General features: G+C 38.3%; 1 protein-coding gene across 4 annotated transcripts in view; it reads left to right on the plus strand.

The window, feature by feature from the left end:
- LOC105486024 (doublecortin like kinase 1) overlaps positions 1-22,745 on the plus strand; it is a 351,355-nt gene that overhangs the window by 18,987 nt on the left and 309,623 nt on the right. For all 4 annotated transcript variants that reach the window (XM_011748660.2, XM_011748664.3, XM_011748661.2 and 1 more), the window contains exon 3: positions 1,153-1,499. In XM_011748660.2, the coding sequence (XP_011746962.1) occupies positions 1,153-1,499 (347 nt within the window). The remainder of the gene's footprint in view (positions 1-1,152; positions 1,500-22,745) is intronic.

Below are 22,745 nucleotides of genomic sequence, written 5' to 3' on the forward strand. Positions count from 1 at the left end.
TGTATGTATACACATTATAGGATATTTTAAGAACATCTGCAAAACAAGTGTTCAATGACATGTATAACTGTTCTTTTTAACTTTTGAAGGCCTGCTTCAGTTATTTTTATGCGACTGCTTGTTCTTTGGCCTTGGATGTTTGCACTGTTAATTTAAAAATAATACAAGGACTTAGATAAAAGAATGGGCTGTGTTAGATTAGGCCTAGGTCATTTTACCTGCAATTATGAAGGCCTTTCAGCATTTTTACCTATTCCTAGTTACAAAAACTTATTAACACAGAAAAAAAGCCATTACAAAATCTTTAATTTCAAAAGACTTTGACCTATCTTTATGAAATATGTATTTAGAATTCGTCATTTCACAATTTGTTGTCTCTTGGTTCTTGTTTTTCTTTTTTGTGTGCGTGATCTTCATCTACTTAATAGTCTGATTATTTTCATTAAAAAATTTCCTGCTAAGGTGTCATTTTTAATAAAAATTTATTTATTTTTTTAGAGCCCATTTTTGAAGCTGTAGTTTGTATGTTGAACACTTCTAAAACTTTTTACTTATGAACAAGTATGAATTGACTTTACAGTGTGTGTGGATCACTGTGATTGGCACTATGTAGATGAGAGAAAGGAAGGGTGATTATTTGCTTGCTTTTGGAACTTTACTGGGCTTTACAAAATCTTTAGCATCACCTCTCATCAAATTCATAAATTATATGACTATTTTTAGATGCTGTATTCTGATTCATTCTTAGTGTCTAAATTATCTCAGGTAGCAAATGTAGGTACTTCCGATTTTGAAGTTTTCTGCAAATTTAAATATCTCTAATTCCCAAAGAATATTTTCTATTTTAAATTCACTTTCACACTTCTCTAAGGTCTTTTCAAGCGGATCAGCATTCCTATCACCAACCTTAAGATGAAGAAATGGAGGAATAATGTTTTGTTTTGTTTTTCCAGGATGTGGATCTGTTACTGACAGTGCCAGACTAGCAATCAGAAATCTTTCTTTTTCCCTGATGATTAATCATACTTCCATTGTCTGAAAAGTCAGGGCTAGCTCTTGCCCCTAAGCAGAAAAGGCAAAAGAGAGGATAAGTAGGAAAAAAGAAATGGGTATATTTTCATTTAAATTTAAATATATTTCTCTCTTCCTCAGGAGAGAGTTATGTATGTGGCTCAATAGAGCCCTTCAAGAAACTGGAGTACACCAAGAACGTGAACCCCAACTGGTCGGTGAATGTCAAGACCACCTCGGCTTCTCGAGCGGTGTCTTCACTGGCCACTGCCAAAGGGAGCCCTTCAGAGGTGCGAGAGAATAAGGATTTCATTCGGCCCAAGCTGGTCACCATCATCAGAAGTGGTGTGAAGCCGCGGAAAGCTGTCAGGATTCTGCTGAACAAGAAAACGGCTCATTCCTTTGAGCAGGTCCTCACTGATATCACTGATGCCATCAAGCTGGACTCGGGAGTGGTGAAACGCCTGTACACATTGGATGGGAAACAGGTAAGAGACATATTGTGATGTGACTTTGCCTTTGAGGCAAGAACCAGGGAGTTGGAGGGTGTACGTGGTTAAAGCATACATTTTGCTCAAGTTGTTAAAAGACCTGGGTGACTTAATCAACAAATATGTACTTGCTGGCCCTAGAACAGTCAGAAGTTTGAGTTGAGCAGGATTATTCTTAGGAATAAAGTAAGAAAAAAAATGCGTATCTTTGAAGATTAAATAATTACTCAGGGATTTCTACTTTTTCATTTATTATTGCTTAACATAATGGTTCTTTTCTGTCATCTGTTTTCAGTTTTCTCATAGGTCTTATAGCCTTAAGGATGACTGAGGTATGGAAGTAAACTGTGACCAGTAGGGACAATTCTAACTTATTTCTTTGACCTAAATATTTTATGATTTTAAGTCTTTGTAGTGTTTGTTCACTGGTGAGATTTACTTACATGTTATAGATTTTCAAATGTGTATCTAAGAAATGACATATTTCCATCTGGATAGCTTTAAAGTCATATTTCTAGAATAGTATTTATCTTGTATATTTCAGTGTTAAAATAAAAGGGAGGTTTTTTAGCTACAGAAGGAACATCAGTTGACTTGGATGGGTGATCATTTTAATGTGAATTGGTCAGATGAATCCAAAGGAAGCATCACCTTTTGTTGTCTTGGGTGGATTATTTTTGTAAAGGTTTGGCAGAACCTTGATGGTGAGTTGAATTAAAAAACATTGATTATATGTACAGCATGATTTGCTAGTCATTCAGAGTTTACCAGATTACATTTTTGAGCACACTATCTTTGATGGAAGTTTAGTTTTTAATGTGGTGCTATCAAAATGCTTTAAAAAATTTTTTTGAGGGATAATTTGAATGATTTGTATGTATAGAAAATACTAAAATTAAAATGATTCATGAATTAAGAAACTGATCTTATTAAATAGAAGACTCCTCCAAGTTCTTAAAGGGTAGCACGTTCAAACTTTCTGAATTGGAAATCGATGCTAATCCTAGAAAGAGTATTAGTCATGAAAGAATACTTCCCTTAGGGATCCATTCAGATGCTCTAAATTATAAAATTCATTAGGAAAGAAGGAATATGTGCCAGTTGTTCATTTGTATTTACCATCTTTTGCTTGTCTGATAACCCTTGCCCTAAGTATCATGAGGATAAGGATCCTAATGGATGAGATTCTCTAATGAATGAGATCTAGTCTTCTAGATTTAAGAGTCTGTAGCCTAAATGTCATCAATCTATCAATGACCAGAAAGTTCATGCTGGCTTGTGAGTTATAGTAGCAATAAGATGGCAAACTTCACCTTTACACATTTAAACCCTTCACTGGCTCCATTTCTAATGAGTTTTTCAAACATCTTGTAGTTCTGAATTTTCACATACTGAATTTTCTCAAGATGGGAGTTCATCCATTTTCATAAATATATACCTATTCAAGTAAATATTTTTATAAAGTGTCTCATTAGAGTAAAGAATACATATGGATAAATGTTCCCTCTCCCTGCCTCACTTCAGAATTTTAGTAGCTCCAAAATGCTACTCTGAATCTAAAAATCAGCTTTAATGACTTTAGCTAAAATTTGCCATCAGCTGATTATTTAATTTTGTTTATTTCAGGATCCCTAGAATCCCTAGAATAGGTATGATGTTCTCAATTATTTTCTTCCTTACTGAATTTGTCTAATATCAGTATTTGATAACAGCTAGTCTGCTGTGGTTTACATGTAAATAACCTGAAGTCATGGGAAGGAATCCCAGGTTTAATGTCAAAAGACCAGGATTCAAGTCTTGGCTCAGTCATAGATTCCTTATGTTTTTAGCAAAACACTTAACTGAGCCTCATTATCCTCATCAGTGAAACACAGATAAAATGATTACCTGTATTTTATAGAGTGCTTGTGTGTCAACTATGATGATACATGCGATAGCAATTTTGATATATAATGATGATAGCTTTACTGAGCATTGTTCTAAGTGCTTTGCATATATTAGCATGTTTAATCCTCATAACAACTTGCTTATTATCCCCATTTAACAGATTAGAACACTAAGGCACAGAACTTGTTAAAAACATGCCCAAGACCACACAGCTATGATTTAAACTGGTCTTGCTCCAGAGCTTGTGCTGGTAACCACTGTACCACTTTAGATTATGTTAAAGCACCAAACTGACGCAAATGTACTGAGAAAGAATTGTTAAGGGAGTAATCTGTCCAAGGAATATCATCTGAAATATTTCTGCGCTGTCCTTTTTTTCCTGCAGTCATTCTGCTGACTGTTGTACTCAACTGTTGTTTTGTCAAGCATTCAGTTTGCTGCTATGGCATTTCCCCTAGTGTTGGCATGTTCTCTTCATAGCAGGATCAGTGGAAAGCTGCAGAGAAATTGGATGATTAAGTGGAAAGAACATAAAGACTTATTCCTTGGGTTCCCAGTGGGAACAAAGATGCTTCCTCATGGACCCCAGGAGTCTTTGGAATCATTTTGGCTCAAAAGAGAAATCTGTCTCATAAGCAGTTTGTTAGAATAGAATTTTTGACAACACTGGCAGAGACTGAGGCTTGATAATCCTCTGAGAATAAACCACTTTCCTCCATGCTGTCCTATGGAATAATGCTTGGCCATAGTGGGGTGGCACCTGCACTGCTACCATCTTGACCTGCCTGTGGTGACATCAGGGTGCTTATGCTGCCAACAAGATGTCACCCTAAGATTACTTGTCCCACCTTTTTAAAAAATGGTTTAACTGAACCCTCACATCAGCTCCATGAACAATATGGGAATTCCAATGCCCAGTAAAGAATTTCATGTTTTCGGATTGAGGAAGTAGAATTGTTTAAAAAAATGAATTGCTTGAGTGCTTTGAGTAAATGGGTAGAGGGGAAGATGGTTTTGTAGATTGCCTTAGGGCAGCCTGCAGGTGTATCCATGGCATGAAAACTGTTGACGCTGGGATTTTGGACAATGGAACCATGAAAGCCGGAGCCTGCTGTTTAATCTGTTACCCAGAGGAGACGGACACTGGAGGGCAGAGACCACATGCCGTTCTCACTTGTTTCTACCACCACTCCTTGCTCCGTTGCCTCCCGGGTTTGTGTTAGCCCTAAGCGAGGAGTTCATCGAACAGTACTTTTCTTGATGTTTTTAGACTGAGATAAGGAAATGAACGTTTTGGAAATGCTGCACAATCTAGAAAAGATTCTGCAGAAAGCTACAATTGGCCAAGATGATCGTTGTGGTTCATAAGCAGCCTATGTGTGAGCAAACCCTTTCTAATAATTTCAACTCCATTCTTTATTCAGGGGCGCTGAAGCTTCAGTAAATGGTTGCCCCAACCTTCCTCGTCTTCCTTGCAGCTTTCAGGGTGACTGCTCACCAGGTCATCAGTCCTTTTGCTGGCATGGCTGGGAGTTCAAGGAAGCACTTACCATGCCTTAATTTCAGTGATGCTTTTTTTTTTTTTTTTTTTTTTTTTTATTTAAATCTGGGCCTTGGTTAGAGACCTCCAAAGAAGAAAAAGGGACATTTTCTAGCTGACAGTTAAAATCATGTCCCCTGAACCCATGTCCAAGGGGAGGATTTGTGGGATCTGAGAGTCTGAGAGTCTCTTCCTCTTGCCCAAGCCCAAGCTCTAGATGTTGGAACTTTGCTGTGGGTTATTCATTTAACCTGCCAAGCAGTTCCTCCCAGAGGACATTTGGAGTATAATTGTTTTTTAAGTGCTTAAAATAAGCCTAAAAGTTACCAGATTTGCTACAAAGATACCCTTGCATATCTCCTGACTCCTTTTATGGAAAAGCAAATCTGGTTTTCTTGAGCTGCTTAATCTGTGGTTCTTAAATCCTTCCTTAGAAACATAGAACAGCTCGTGCCTAAGTAGGTGATTTATACTATAAAGAACACAGATAGGGCACTTCCCAATGATCCCCTTCCCACTGAAATATAGCAGTGACAAACTAGATAGCTCTTTAAGTAGAAAACCAATGCACATCCCTATCTTATCTACTTTTCAACATCAAAGATCTGTGCAACATTACAGCATGGTTTAGTGAAGAGAAAAAAACCCAGGGATGTTATATTTTTATCTTTCAGACATTTCACATAGGCCATGGACTTTATAAAATCTACCACTGCTAGCATGCTAGAGTGAGCAAACCATTTATTGTTTTCCCAATATGGAAAACATTAGGAATTCCTCAGCTGAAGTAAGGGTAGTCATAAACTGATTTGGATGGTAAACCATGAGAAAGCATCATAACGGCCATTTTGAGGACATCCCAGTAGCTGTTGATAAATTAATCCATTATTACCTCTTCTCTGTATCTTTTGATCATGAATCCTTATTGCCTATTGTAAACGTAAAGCTCAAAAGATGCTTGTAAATGAGTCAGTAATTGCCGCCATTTTTTTTAATTTTTTAATTTTTTTTTATTATTATTATACTTTAAGTTCTAGGGTACATGTTTAGGTGTTTAATACAGGAGTTTATTTGATTACAGGAAATGGTAATGGTGATTAATAGGAATCTATGAATCAGACATCACAAAATGGTCTTTATTTTCTTCCTTTTGGCTTTTAATATCTAATTCTAATCTGAAGTAAAAATAATTTGGTCCACTCTTGAGTTCACAGCGCTTAATGTATGTCTTCCTCTTACAAGTGAAAAAACTCATACAAATTATTATTACATCTGACCTTGGCTATAGGAGTTGATAAGCATAGAAAATGTGGAAACTAGAGGTTTCCAGATAAAATGTAAAACATTTAGAATCTGATAGGATTTATTTGGAATGGAAAAGGAGGTTTTCTGTAGCTGTTAACAGCCGTGGTATTTTTCCTTTTTTATTAGTAGAACTTTTCTGTGACAGTCCTAATTAACTTCTGCAAGCATATTAAAACCCTTCATTCTTAGTATAAAGATTGAGTACTATTGATTTGCTACACTACCTATGTAGTAAAGGGAATGTAATACTTTTTAGTTTTGTTTGCAATTGGAGTAAAAAAACAGTTGATACAAGTAATTTAGCTTATACTTTAAAATGTCAAATTAAACTTTTCTACAAAAGCTCAGAGCACATGTTAAACCATCCTTATGATTTATTAGAGCTATGAATTGATGGAAATAGATGATTTCAAAGAAAAAGAAGTTTAAGAATCATAAGGACACTTCACTTACAGAATTAAAGTGTTCAGAATAGAATGTGCTATTTTAGGTCACATATCTTTGGTCAATATTCAGGACTCATGAGCTACACCTGTCCTTATGTAGATATTAGTGCCTCCAAATTGGGAAGATTTTAAATCCTTTTTTTTTTTTCACTTTAAGCCCCTCTGAGGATGTGATCAATTATAGGTACCTGCAGTGATGTATATTTTAAGGCTTAGATTCCTTTTAGCAAAAGTCAGTTTTCTGTAAATTGCATTCTAGCTCGCTGTAAAATGAATTCTAAGTTCTCTTAGTGTTCCACTGCTGTACTGAAGATAGGCTTTCTAAAGCCCTTCCATAGTGTGCTGAGAGCATCTGGGGGACGTTTACAAGTCTACTGGCTTTGTGATTGCCTTCTGGTGGTGACTTCTCTTGCTTCTATGACAGCTGGAGCCCTGACCTGGCCTGTGAGCCTTTTCCGTCTGGCAGGAGCATGTTAGGATGATGGAAAGAACTTGGACTTTAAAGTCAACTGGTCAGTCAGTTATCCCTGCAACAAACAAACAAAAAAATTCAGCTGAGCCTGGACTGAGATTTCAGTCTGGAAAATCTAGCTTGTGGTTTTTCATCCAAGCCTGGAAAATTTAGTTAGCCTACTCAACTTACTGATTAGTTAAGTTTACAATTTCTGTATATTGAATTTACTTATAATGAGGAAATTTGCTTATGTATGCTATAAATTAAGTATAGAGATATGTGATAACGTGACACAGAGGAAAAACATTAGTTCCATAGAATTATAGACTTGAGTTCAAATCTGTCCTCTACTGTGGGCACAGTGAAATTTATCCTCCTGTTGGAAATAGTTCACACCGTGATAATCCTCAGTTTCATCATCCATATATTGTGAATAATAATCATGATAATAATGCTTGCTTTATATGTTGTCACGAGGACTAAATGAAACAATTCACGTGGCAAATTTAGCACTGTGATTGGTACCCAATTGTTGGTAGTTGTTATAATGGAAATGCTGACACTTAAGTTGCTTTTGGAAAAAAATCATATTTTAAATGTGCCAAAGGGACTTGCTGTTTTAAATTATCCTTTTATAATGACTAATCATATTTTCCTTTGTATATGTGGCTTTTCACATGGAAATGCTTCATGATAGAATAAAAAGAGCATGGAATTCGAAATGAGACACTTACTAATATAAAGTCAAATCCTGACTCGAATACTCATTAGTGGTGTGACCTCTGGCAAATCAGGTAAACTCTCTGAATCTCAATTTCCTCTTCTTTAAGATGGCATAGTAATGCATACCTCTTAATATTGGGGTGATAATTAATTGGCAAAATACGTATATAAAGACCTTGGCTTAACATGTGGTAGGTCCTCTAACAATATCAGTCCTTCTCCCTTCTGTTCTCTTATTCCAGGCTTTCCTAAAAATATAAGACCCTTGTAGTTGTATAATACCATGAATGTGGAATTGGTCATTTTGCACTGTTTCCATTGTAACTGAATTACTGTACCTGAACTACTAATGACTGTATTTTTATCATCCCATTTATTGTCATTCAGTTGTGAATGCGATGCAGATATTTTATTCACTTTCTTCTTCAATGGTACAGGTCATTCCTTAAAGGCATCTTTCTATTGGCAATCCATCCCACCAAGAAAGTAATATTACTATTAGTATCATTTGTTGAAAACCTTCTCTGTGCCTGGCACTGGACTCATTGCTATATATATTTACATTGATGATTACATTGATAATTGAAGGTAATCTCATGAACCCCAGCTCTGCAAAGCAAGAACCTACTCATTCTCAAGATTCAGCCCAAAGGTGGCCTTGTCTATGAAATATTTCCTATCTTCTCCATGTAAAATTGACAACTCCCTCTCTTGGGACCTGTTCACTGTACATTGTACGTAGCCATGCAAATGTTCATTATGCTGGTCTATTGTAATTCCTGTCTCCTCCTTTCGATTTTATAGGATGAGGCTAGGAAAGGTGTCCTATCAGCCTTTGAGTCTCCAGAGCTTGACCTGGTGAATGATTGAATGACTAAGTAGCTGGATGATTGACCAGTTTGCTGTGGTCTATCCACTTGGCGTTAGCACATGGCTCCAGTATTCAGCAAGGTCCTTACAGGTCATGGCCTCATAGGAGCTGCCTTGGTCACCCTGGGCTGTGGTCATGGGTAGCCATAAATGATGATGGTGCCCTCTGCAGTGTGACCACACACTACATTACCATGCACACCGCACCATGGTGCTTGTTTCTAGCTAGGGCTTCTTCATGAAAGACTCTAGTGTAGAAAAGAAAAAGAATGCATCTGCCAATTTTAGATCATTTTCGCTATTGAAAGCACTTTCATTTTGTGGGGGAACAATAGATATTCTGTTAGAAACATCTCGCCGTCTGAGTCAGGAGAATTGCTCTAAACCTTCCTGACATTGCCTTAGCCATCCAGTGAATAAAGAGAAGAATTGATCAATATGTCCCATGGATTTAAAAATTGGTGATGGGCCAATAGGAGATGTGCATGAAAAGCATCTGGCCTAATTATCACACAGACACAAACCTGCAGTATTCAAGGGTGTTTGTGGTGGTAGAGTATAATATGTTGCACCAGATTTTCCCGATTAGTTTTTAAATCGTTGAAACTAAATTAAATGAAAGAAATCTGTTTCAGAAATTAAATGGAACTTTAAAAATCCAATTTTAAATAGGAACTATGTTGTAAACAACATGCCTTAGAAACAAAAGGACAGATGGGAGATTTATTTTTTAATTGGTCTTGTCCTTTGTAAGATTAATATATAATCTTTGTAAAGAATTTTGAAGGAAATGGGAAAATATTAAGATAAATTAAAATTACCCACAGTTATGTTGAGAAGATGGCCCTTGCTCATATTTTGGTCTTTTTTCCTTTATCTTCTTTTTTTTTTGAGACAGGAGTCTTGTTCTGTCTCCCAGGTTGGAGTGCAGTGGTGCAATCTCAGCTCACTGCAACCTCTCCACCTCCCAGGCCCAAGAGATTCTCCTGTCTCAGCCTCCCAAGTAGCTGGGATTACAGGTGCATGCCACCACACCCAGCTAATTTTTGTATTTTTAGTACAGACGAGGTTTCACCATGTTGGCCAGGCTGGTTTCAAACTCCTGACCTCAAGTGATCTGCTGGCTTCAGCCTCCCAAAGTGCTGGGATTACAGGTGTGAGCCATGGCACCTGGCCCTGTCTTTTTCTTTAAAACAAACAAAAACAAAAACAACAACAATAAAAACCTCAGATCCCACTCTGTGTGCGGTTTGGCTCCTTGCTGCTACCTTCAGGGGACGGTCTGCACGTTCATGTGAGAAACATATCAAACCATCCCCTCTCTAACTTTGTTATTTCATTGTCCAGGGCCAGAGCCCCTGAAGCCAGGTTTCCCAGTGTGCTTTCCTCTCTTGTGACTTGCCTGTAGAGCCTCTTTGTCTTCTGACTTATGGCTGATAGCAATCGTGTTCCAAAGTCCGATCCAGAAGGAAACAGTATGTAAAGTAGCAATTCTTGAGGTGCTGTTCAGTGTCATCAGTTACTGGAGGTTAAAAGTATCTCAGACTCCATCTGCTCTGTCTAGAATCCTCTTAGAAAAAAAGTCACATTTTCAAAACATGTCTGAGTCCATAAGTCCAGTCTAGTTTTTGTAAGTGCCAGGTAACAGGATTTTTAGGTCAATGGGAGCACAGTCACCATGATCTTTTCTGAGTTCCTCCCTGAGGGAAAAGCACAGGGTAGTTCTCTTTCTGTGGATAATCACTTCTGCTTTGCATTAGAACTGTCTGTACACCTGTGTGAGACCAAAATATCCTGGAGAAAGAAGATAGTGCTTTGTGGATTTCTGTATTCACGACTACCCTCATTAGATGCTTACAGTTTGTTAAATGACATTTCTTAGTTTTAACTTGTGGCTCATCCTTTAACAAGTAGATTACAGGGCTAGGAGTGCCCCTACAAGAGATCTGTCCATTCCCTTTTTCTGTACTTGGAAGACCATAAACTAAACTTGCCTTGGCAGATAGTAACATACAATTGACTTTTTTATTAAAAACAAAACAAAACACACACGCAAACCTTCCAGGAAGAAAATAACTCAAGGTAAGCACTAGCTTAAAAAAAAAATTAGACTAGACATTTTGCTGCTGATGCTTTTTCACAGTGAGAGTCTGGAATCTAGAAACTGCTTACACAACAGAAATAAGTTGTAAAGAGTTCTGCTATGTGCACAGGTGTATGCTTCATCAGTGTTCTTAAAAACCTCACTGCCAACCAGGTACAGTGGCTCATGCCTGTAATCCCAAGACTTTGGGAGGCTGAGAGGGGCGGATCACTTGAGGTCAGGAGTTCGAGACCAGCCTGGCCAACATGGTGAAACCCCATCTCTAATAAAATACAGAAATTAGCTGGGTGTGGTGGTAGGTGCTACTCGGGAGGCTGAGGCAGGAGAATCACTTGAACCTCAAAGGCGGAGATTGCAGTGAGGCGAGATGGCGCTAGTGCACTCCAGCCCAGCCTGGGTGACAGAGTGAGACTCCATCTCAAAAGAAAAAATAAAATAAAATAAAATAAAATAAATAAATAAATAAATGAAAACCTCAGTACCAAGAGTGGTCCCGAGACAGGAGCAGCAAGGCCACCACGGACCAGGTAGAGATGCAGACCCTCAGGCCCCACACAGACCTACTGAGTCGGAATGTGATTTCAACAAGATTCTCGGGCTGTGTATATTCACATTTAAGTTTCAGAAGTGCTGCTCATGAGACTGAAGAGTATGAATGGAACATCAGAATGCAAAGCCCTAAAGATGGCGAACCCTGGCTGTTGTTGCATGGATGCATTAAACATTAGTTTTAGCTGATTTTGCAGTTTTATTAGCATCCTAATGCCAATGTTGACATCAGATGGCAAGATATGATTGCCAGCAACAACGTTCTGGAAAGCAGCCAGTGCATTAGTGTGAAATGTGTTCTCACTACAATCTAGCCTCAGTGGGCTGCCTCGTGTGGAGGGTGGATGGCTTCCTGTATGGAGAATAAATGTAGGTTAAAGAGGCAGGAAGGCTGAACAAACACTGTGGAAACATGGATCCGAGGAAGAGATTAATGCCACAAAGTGCGTAGGCGTGCTGTTAGAAGTTGTCTGTATCTCCCCTCAATACGCTGCACACACTGAATATGATCCCTGTGCTACTTCTGGGTGTCTTCTATGGGAATGAATGGAAGTCATTAACTGGTCCTGAGAACCGATTTTCGATCTTCAACTATTATCAGATGGAGCCCCTACACATGAGACAATTCCCGACATGGACGATGCCCAGAAAGACGTGGGCTGTTTTTAAGGTGTGCAGGAATGGAGGGGTGATTCTTGAAAATAATTTCCAGCTATAATAATTTCCTAGGCATGCCCAAGGATTTAGTGGCCAAGAGTCTTATGTACCGCAGACTTGACTGTGGAAAACAACAATGGATGGGATAAGCTGGTGTGAAGGAACCACCTAGTAATCAGAATTAGAGTGATTTTCTTATGACACAGCCTGGGAGGTTAAAAGACTGAGGCGGTGTCGCCTATTTAATTCAGCTGGTGGCTGGCAGGGACTGCACGTCAATTAGGGCAGACGGGGCTTTGCAAACAGCCATACAATGCCCAGTGACCCCATAAACAAGGCCTTTTTCGAATGGGAAGGTCAATTCCATCTCTGAGGTTATAGCTCTAAATTAGGGAAAAAATAATAAACCCTAGAAATAAGTGGGGTCTGTACACAAAGAACCAGTAAAAGGTTCGTTTCTGTCATTGTTGATACAGTGGCCCTAGGAAGAGTAAAATTACTGACATATTTCTCAGGCCATTTCTGGGACTGGTCTCCTGTGAAAGGAGTAGTGCAGGCTTATTGTATTTTGTTTCTTGGTAACATCATCATTTTTGTTTGTTTGTTTGTTTGAGACAGGATCTCGCTCTGTCACTCAGGCATCTCACTCTGTCACTGTTACTCAAGGTCACAGTGACGTGACCTTGGCTCACTGCAGCCTCCACCTCCCGGGCTCAAGCAATTCTCTGACCACGGCCTCCCAAGCAGCTGGGACTACAGGCATGCACCACCATGCCTGGCTAATTTTTGTGTGTGCTTTTTTTCTGTAGAGACAGGGTTTTGCCGTGTTGTCCAGGCTGGCCTCGAACACCTGGACTCAAGCAATCCTCCCGCCTCGGCCTCCCAAAATGCTGGGATTACAGGTGTGAGCCACCATGCCTGGCCAATCGTTTTCTTATATAGCAAAAATTGCTTTTCTCTTTATTTACATTTTGTGTCAAATTGGTAGACTTAGCCACTGTGTATTGAGAAAAAAATACATCCATTGATTAAATCCTTGCTGCATTTGGCAACAGTTTATAGGAAAAGGGAGAATTTCTGAAGATCATGCTGTGATGCCTCTGGGATACGTTCAGTTGGAGAAAATCTAATCTCATGCATTATTGTATTGTGCAGAGTGCCAGTTATTGACAGTGACCATAAAAAACAAAGACCTGTTACAAAGCCTGTTAGGTGAACAGACTATTCACAGAGTTGTCTTTGGTTTTGCCAAATTGGATCAAGAGTTTCACCTGGGTTTTGTTAGGATGATTGTACTTTAGCTTTTTAACATAAATGTCTGTTAATGTTTAAAATATGCATGTCCTTGTAGACTTGTTAGATCAGGAAACATTGATTCAGCATGGATTCTGTGCCAGGCATTGGAAATATCTTAGTTTTCTTTCAGTGAGCAGTGGGAAGACTTGGGAGAACTCTTCACAATAGAATCCTAAGAGAAGAGTCCTTTTAGACTCACTGTAAGCTTTGTTACTAGAGAAACTTGCTTTTTCACTCTCAGTTCATGAGAGTAGGAGATGATTAATACAGTTAATCTTATTTGAGGATGTCCTTGTACTGTTTGAAAATGTGACTGTCGAAACACTGTGAGTAACATTGCCTTCAAACTTTAAATAACTGAAAGATGTGTTTTACTTTATAGTTGAATTAATAACACTTCTAGCACATTAAGAATCCAAATAATACTGGGCGTGGTGGCTCATGCGTGTAATCCCAGCACTTTGGGAGGCCGAGGCAGGCAGACTGCCTGAGGTCAGGATTCAAGACCAGCCTGGCCGATGTGGTGAAACCCCGTCTCTACTAAAAAATACAAAAATGAACCAGGTGTGGTGGCACGCACCTGTAATCCCAACTACTCAGGAGGCTGAGGCAGGAGAATTGCTTGAACCCGGGAGGTGGAGGTTGCAGTGAGCCTAGATCACGCCATTGCACTCCAGCCTGGGCAACAAGAGTGAAACTTTGTCTCCAGAAAAAAAAAAAAAAAAAAATCCAAATAATATTAAAAGCCTACTCTTGTGTATCAGCATGCTAGTAAACAGATTTCCACTAAAATTCGTCCCTGTACTCTAAGCTTGTGGCAGATTTTAGAAGCCCTTAAAATAAATACTAAATGTCCCAGCCCTCAGTTTTATGAGCCTGCACTTTCCCATTGAGGCATATTGAGAATCAGGTGTATAAAGTTCCTATTCATTTTTTACCATCAGTTAAAGTGAGAGGGAAGTTACTTTCAAAGCGTTACAAGGTTATCAAAATGCAAGAGAACTTGACTTTGGAGATGTTTACACCCACATACCTACATTTTGAGGCACGAGAGAATTAGAGGAAGAACCAGAGGAAATGTGAATCTATTTTGAGGATTGGCAACATTAATGATGCTGTTTTCTAGGTCTTAAAATTACTTTTTTTTTTTCAAGACAAAAATGAAGCTTTATGCTATGTATTTGAATAATTGCACATCTCTCTCTCTCAGTGCTTCTCTCACCTGGAAGGGCAGGTATGAATGACCCCACTGTAAACGGATTCTGTTCATGTGACTTTTCCTTTGTCCTATTTGCCTTATAATTTGGTCTGACATCGGCTGAAGAAAGTGTGTCAGATCAGTTCTGGGATACCGCAGCAGCTCTGTGCCAGAAAATGAGTGATAACACTTCGTGTAATGAATCAAAAGTTGGAAGACATTTTCTGTTACAACAGCTGGAAACATTTTCTCCAGTTTACATGAAGATTGCTGAGTACTTGGCATTCCAGGAAGGTAAAGGACTGAATCTGTCCCTAGGGGTGAGGCTTTGTGGAAAAGAATAAAATCGTCTTGTATGTTGAACCCAGACCAGGGATAATAACATCAATAAATGTAGAATAGCAGCTAGTGTTTCTTGAATGTTTACCATATGCCAGACACTAACTAAAATTTCTCTTTTTTACCCCATTAACAGTATTATGGGAGTAGATACTATTGTTATCTCCATTTCACAGATGCAGAATCAGGGAAAAGTAACAGGCCCAAGTGATTAGTAAGTACCTGGTCAAGGCAGACTGACATTCTTAACCACAGTATCATATCTGACATTATATAGTGTTTTCCAAATACTTTAAGTATATAAAATCAGGTGCATCTTTTTTTTTTTTTTTTTTTTTAGGTGAGAATGCTCACAATTCATTGCTAAGCTTTATTGGTGTGCCTGCTGGAGTTTATAAGTATTTTTCTTCTGAAATTATCAAATTCCTGTGATCTGTCGTCTTTAAACACAGTAAGATTAATATACTACCCTGTTAAAAGGGTTAGACTGGGTTGCCAAAAGACAGTAAATGTTGAGAAAGCTACTGAAATGTCTTCTTTCAATTTCTTCTAAGTGTTTCTTGCTATTTTGGTTCCTATTTGGATTGTTAATGATTATGAAAATAATCCATTTAGAGTAATTTTAAAAACTTAAGAATCTGACTTTAGATTATTATAAAAATGTATATTCTCAATAGTGGAAAAATAACATTTTTAATGTAATTAACACATCACAGAGATATACAGTACAACTATTTTATAGTGTGAATATCACAAAATTTAAAAACATGTCAACTTTAAAATAAGAAATGATTACAACTTTATTAAGCTGTAATTTTCATACCATAAAAAGCACCCATTTTAAGTATATTATTTAATGCTTTTAATACATCCAAAGAGTCATGCAACCATCACCACATTCCAGTGTTAGACACTTTGACCAAGAAAGTTCCTTCATCTGCATTTGCAGTCAATCTGGCCTCCCACCTCTAGCCCAACAGCCACTGATCTGCCTATTAGCCACATCAACTTTTAAATGTTGACCTCATTTTTCTATCTGCTTTTATAGAAAAGTCTCTTTTCTACTTTCTAAGTCATTTGTGTAATTATGGATTCACTAAGTTCATTGCCTTTAACCTGTAACTGTAGCCTCCATCCTTTCCAGCTCGGTTTGACCAGCGCTGGGTTTTATTGAGGTTTTAGAAGTAACTTATTACAGAGGTTATGTAGCCAGTTTCAGCACCGTGAGCCACTTATTATCTTTGCACTTTTTGCATATATAGTATTTCTGAGCTCACTCCAGTCTTAGGTATCCAGGAGAAGAAACCTTTCGTGTTCATGGCAGGATGGAATAATTGTTGTCTTCTAAGCCCTAGCGGTGCTTCCTTGGGGCCTATTCTTCTCTTCTACCTTCTTGGGGCCCCATTTGATGATATTTGCTTTGTTACAGTTCAAAATACCATTTATAAGCTGATTAGGCTTCACATGATATTAACATATTTCAAGCTGTGTATATCTTTTTGCATTTCATAGTTAAAATATGGTTTCCATGTGCTTTGTCTGTTCCTTGGATAAGATCCAATTATTTCCTAATCTCTTTCACTCCCTCTTCATGGTGGGTTTCCCACTTGTCCTTTCATCACTTTGCTATTCAAGATCTTTGAGGACTTTTTAAAAATTGCCTATTTCTCTCTTCTCAAGGAAAGAGACTTAATTGTGCATTTTAATATCCTGCCGTACAGTAAAGCTACACCTGGGGGATTATGTTCACTGAACCATCATTGAAAACGCCTTTGTACTTCAGTGTTAAGATGCTGCTGGCTTTTGGATTCCAGAACAGTTTGTGTATTCAGTGTATACTTATCTTCTTTTTCTTGTTCAAGACCATCTCTAAACCAAAAACAAGGACTGGTCTCCCCTCTGAAGCCTCTTACAAGATGAGAAAGAAAAGTTGGTCTCTGGCTGGGATTCAAAGGCCTTGGGCTTAGGTCTAGGCACAATTCTGAGATTAGTGAGGAACTGAGATTGCTTCCCAGATTTTTCTCCCTTTCTAACCTCCTTCCTGGTAATCTGTCTCTCCAAAGAACCAAAGGGGTTTTGGTGGTGGGTAGCTACATTAAAGCAAATTACACACAGAAAACCCTTTCAAAACCAATGGAACTGGTTTATAGTTTTTAACCCTCCCTTTTAGGGGTTTTATTGTATAGCTCTTATTATTAAATTGAAATTAAATAAAATAGCGATTTACTTTGTTTATTATATGGTTTATTATAATTGCCTTTAGCTAAAGCTGACAACAGAAAATAATATAAATGAAATGGAAAAATTCTATAATCAGTAATTTAAGACAAAACCCTCTATCTTTAACTTAGTTTTTCTGAGTTTATCTACACCAATGGCTCTTAAATTGTGGGGACTGCATTCCCCTTTGAGAATCTTATGACTGCTGTGGCTATATCCTCATAAAAGTTATGCTTCTCAGATCAGGTAGCATTTAAGTTTTCTATTATGTTTCCCGGCAGTGTTCAGTCCTTGACTCTCACATTCTGGGGGTGGGGGTGGCGGAATTTATATGTAGCCAGTTTCAGCACCATGAACCCCTTATTATGTTTGCACTCTGCACATATGGCATTTCTGATATTTACTTATCTGGTGACATAAATCAAGTCTTATTTTAGATCGTCTTTAATTTTCTTGCATTAAGTAGTGCTTTTTTGGAAACATTTGGGAGTTTGAGCCCAGAAAGATATGAGAGGGCCGGGCACAGTGGCTCATACCTGGACTCCGAGCACTTTGGGAAGTCAAGGCGGGCAGATTGCCTGAGCTCAGGAGTTCGAGACCAGCCTGACCACCACAGTGAAACCCATCTCTACTGAAAATGCAAAAAATTAGCAGGATGTGGTGACACACGCCTATAGTCCCAGCTACTCAGGAGGCTGAGACATGAAAATCACTTGAACCTGGGAGGCAGAGGTTGCAGTGAGCCGAGATCACATCACTGCACTCTAGCCTGGGCGACAGAGTGAAACTCTGAAAAAAAAAAAAAAAAAAGAGAGAGAGAGAGAGATCAGAGGATACATTCTGCCACCTGTGTTCATTCATGACTGATTATCAAAAGAAATTTCTGGTTCTTGACAAAACATTTCCTGTTCATAGAGAAATTGTTCAGTTCAACTGGGCATGGATTTGCTTTCTGTCACTTGCTGGAAATTCTTTACCGGAATAAAGAGTCTAGTGCTTCTGCACAAGGGAAGACAGACATGTGGTCCTTCCTCACACCTGCTTCCTCACTCCTGCTTCCTTTTTGCTCCTCATTTTTCCTTTCCATCTTCATTTTTCCCCATCACTTGAGCCTTTAGTAAGTGTGAGATAATTTCACTTTCTTCTCGTGATTTTTTCACTTACAGGAAATCATATTCCTGGCCCGAAATTGTTTCTTCTTTCACAGCAGATGCTCTCCAGGGCTCTTCATCATTTTGTCCTGAGCAATACATTTTCAAAATGTAAAGTGCTTCCCAGCTGATAGCTCTGGAGCCACTAGGGGGTTTAGGAATGTGGTGCAGTAACGACATTTGTCTTAATACCCTTTAAAAACTATAAGTAAAGTATAATTTTTGCTTAGAAACTTTTTCCTTAAAAAGGAATTGATTTTACAGCCACAGGGTGGATAGCAACTACCCGTGACGGGCAGTTAGAGGGGATCAAGTAAGAGTCCGCGTTTCTGAGTTGGTTTAATAACGCAACAGAACACCAACAGCTGACAGCTCCTGGTTTTGACCATTGCATTGCTTTAAATTGGTTTTATTCTTACTCTCTATTGTTAATTTGTATTCATAACCGTTGGTTAAATATAGGAGGTGAACAAGGAGCAGAATATAAATGACCATAATGCCAGTTTTTCTAAAGTACGTTAAGGTGTTTCTAGCATTTAAGAAAATAATAATAAATAATAAAAATAATAAAAAGAAAATACAATGATAATTGAATCCAATGTAGTTTTCACTTACTGAGATTAAAACTTTCTACTCTGACTATGACTAAATAAGATGATCTGTGGAGGGGTGCAAAATTTATATCAGGTCAAAAAAGGCAGATTTTTAAAAATGCTATAATATATGTTTTAACTTGTCTACATTTTAATATAGATTTGACTCTAATGCCAAATAAGGTCTAGTCATTAAAATAGTTTTTGACTGGGTGCCTGTAGTGCCAGCTACTAAGGAGGATGAGGCAGGAGGATCACTGGAGCCCAGGAGTTTGATACCAAACTGTACAATACAAAATAATAATAATTTTTTTGTGCTTGAATCATATATTTGCCATATAAATTAAAACTACCTGAAAATATGTAACACAGATTGATTGGGAAGAACAAACTTTATCTTTATATCCCATAACTATTATCTAAGCTCTATTGATGTATTTCTAATTTAAAATATTTTATTTTAAATAACTATCATTAAAAAATGTCAAAATTATTCTAAAAATTCCTTAGGGTATTTGAGAGGCTAAATAGTTCTATGAAGGAATTCTTGAAAGAAATAAAAAAAGACTGGAAACGTAAGGATATGGATTGTAGTCAGGTGATTAAATGATAATGTGCTGACAATGACTTTGGGAATATCGAGGTCCTTAGGGGTCTCTAGCATGGTACTTTGCTTTGACCAGGTGCTCGGTAAATGTTTCTTCATCTAAGGAATTTATGTATATAATATATGGTAGTTTAATCACATGGTGCTGTTTTCATTTAAAAACATAGAAGTCATAGTCTACTATATGGAAACTTAAGTAGGTAATTTGTAGCCACTATGGGAGCTCTTGGCTGGGAGATTCATTGTAGCAAATACCTTTTCACAGATCCAAGACCTGGTAGTACTGAATGAAGTGATGGTTTTACCCACATGATGACTTCTGTCAATCAAAATGAAACATATACCCACTTTCTTATTCCTACCGACTTCTTAAATAATTTGCCAATCTGTTGCGAATATGGTACACCATCAATTTTCAAAGTTAGCTATGTGAGCAGTCCTTCCTCCAGTTACAGGACCAATTACATAATGAAGGTTTGATGTAGAAGTAAGGATTTCAAGAATGGTCTGATGCTTGGCATAGAAGTAAGGATTTCAAGCTGCAGTCTGTTAGGAGTTTTGAAGCGTTGTTATTGTTTTTGTCTCTTATTCGGGAAGGCCTAATTATCAATGATGTTAACAATACTTTCCTCTCCAAAACACTTTTTTCTTTTTTTGACTTGTCTTATTTTCAAGCTTTTAAAATTCAGTGTATACCTATTTTGTGCAGCCTGGGCTCTTGCCCAATATGCAAAGGATATTTAGATGGTAGAGTTTATAGAACTTAGTAACTGATTGGATGTGGGAAAGAACAGGAAGATGTGAAGAAAAGGATAACAAAAGAAAATCCCTCTTGGATAAGGGACGTGCCTTGGGCAGCAAGGTAGAGAGTAGTTATATTAAAAGTTAAATAATGTAATATGCATAACAACTGCTAACAGCTATTCAGCTATTTGCCATTGTGCTAGGAACTGTTTTAAGTACTTCGTATGCTTTATAAAATTTAATCCTCACACCAACTCTAGGAGGTAAGTACTATTTTTTTCTCTTTTACAGATGAGGAAACTGAGATTTAGAAGGGTTATATAATATGTGTGATATCACACAGCTATAAAAAAAAACCTCAAGAACCAGAACTCTTAGACATTAATTGCCTTCTAGTGAGAAAAATAAAGCAGATTTGGAGTTGTATATGGTCAACAGTATCACATGGTGCTAAGTAATGAAATAACATAAGGACTGTCAGACAACAATATCACGTGCTGCTAAGTACTTAAATAAAATAATCCATTTAATAAAATACTATAAAGTATTGGCAAGTAGAAAAGATGATGAGAGGACATTCTAGGCAAAAGAAACAACATGGGACATTGCCCCGGGCTAGGAAAGCAAGGCAATTTGTCCAGAATGATGACAGCTGTATTGGATTTGGGGAGTGGTGGTGCTCAGGGCATAGGAACTAGGAGCACAGATATATAAGAAAAAGTAGGTAGAAAATGATGCCAGTGGTGGGGGAAATGGATAGCTATCGTTGGGAGTGGGGAAGAGGACCCAGACGAATAAGACACACTGCAGCCTTCTTACTGTCAACTTCGAGTGCTTTATCATATGACACATATCACGCTAGGAATGGTGGCTATTTTCTTTATCTACCTTGACTCATATATCACATATATTTATACCTCTGGGGTGTCATGACTGAAATAAATTTCCTGGACTAACTTTATAAATGTGTAGAGAAGCAAACAGAAGAAAGAAGCAACTTCTTTGAAGTTTGGGTTATTTTCCATTTTGATGGCCAAATGTAGATTAAAAGTTGAAAGCCAGTCATTCATCACATAACAAGCCCTTATATACCAAGTATTGAGGATATGAAGATAGGTTAGTTATGGTCCCTGCCCTAAGACACTCGGAGTACAACCCAGGAAATGAGCATTTTTAAAAAATTGTTTTATTTTAAGTTCTGGGATACATGTGCAGAATGTGCAGGTTTGTTGCACAGGTATACATACGCCATCCTGGTTTGCTGCACCTGTCAACCCGTCATCTAGGTTTTAAGCCCCGCATGACTAAAATACCAAAAGCAATTGCAACAAAAGCCAAAATTGACAAATGGGATCTAAACTAAAGAGCTTCTGCACAGCAAAAGAAACTAGCATCAGAGTGAACAGGCAACCTACAGAATGGGAGAAAATTTTTACAATCTATCCATCTGACAAAGATCTAATATCCAGAATCTATAAGGAACTTAAACAAATTTACAGGAAAAAAACAACCCCATCAAAAAGTGGGTGAAGGATATGAACAGACACTTCTCAAAAGAAGACATTTATGCAGCCAGCATTTTAACCAGTGGTTTATGATGCCATGGGCTACATGTCCAAGGAGAGTGTACTGAGCCATGTGACAACAGTGCAGGAGAGGGACTGGCTGTTGCATGGGGTGGAATGGGGTGGGGTGGGGGCTGGGACACAAGACCAAGGTCATGATCATGAGATCCTCATTGTGCTCCCCTGCTGTTTCTCTGAGCTTTCACTGACCTCACGACAGCATTCGTCCCCGTATCCATTGAGTCATTCAGTGGCTCATCCGGTCTGCCCAGAAAGGTTTTGGGAATCCAGTTACCCTTCTCCACGCATGTGTTCAGGCTCTCACGGTGGGCCTGGACCCTTGCAGAAGTTCCCTAGTTGATATCTTTGCTTCCTGTCTCTTTCCTCTCCTACTTACATTCTGTGCTGCCTCCAGAGGGCTCTTTCCAAGAACAGAGCTTTTGTCCCAGTGTGGCGTGTAAAATCCTTGGAGATATTGGCCTCTTCTCCCTTTCCAGCCTCACTTCTTGCCATTTTCCCCATACACCCTAAGTCCCAGTTCTCCAAACAACTCTTTGCTTCTAATACTAAGTGTCTGCGCCATCCCATTCTCTCTGCCTGGATGCCCTCCAGCTGGTCTTTTCAGTGACTCCTCTAAGAAGAAGGGCTCCTCTGGGGTATTTCGAAAACATGCCTGTGAATAGAGGATGTGTGTCCTTATTGGACTATAGGCCCTACATTTCCTGCTCTGAGAATTTTCATCCAGAAAGCCCTGAATGTCCAGACCCAAAGAGAACTATTTGTCTTTAGGTCTTCATACTTTGCCAGAACAATAAATGTCAAATAACTTTCCTTACCACATCGATAAGCCTACAACTGTTATGTCACCCCACTCTTTTTTATTTTTTTATTTTATTTTATTTTTTTTTTTTGAGACGGAGTCTCGCTCTGCCGCCCAGGCTGGAGTGCAGTGGCCGGATCTCAGCTCACTGCAAGCTCCGCCTCCCGGGTTCCCG

The sequence above is a fragment of the Macaca nemestrina genome, chromosome 16 (genome assembly GCF_043159975.1).
Source record: "Macaca nemestrina isolate mMacNem1 chromosome 16, mMacNem.hap1, whole genome shotgun sequence".
NCBI classification, from domain to species: Eukaryota; Metazoa; Chordata; class Mammalia; order Primates; family Cercopithecidae; genus Macaca; species Macaca nemestrina.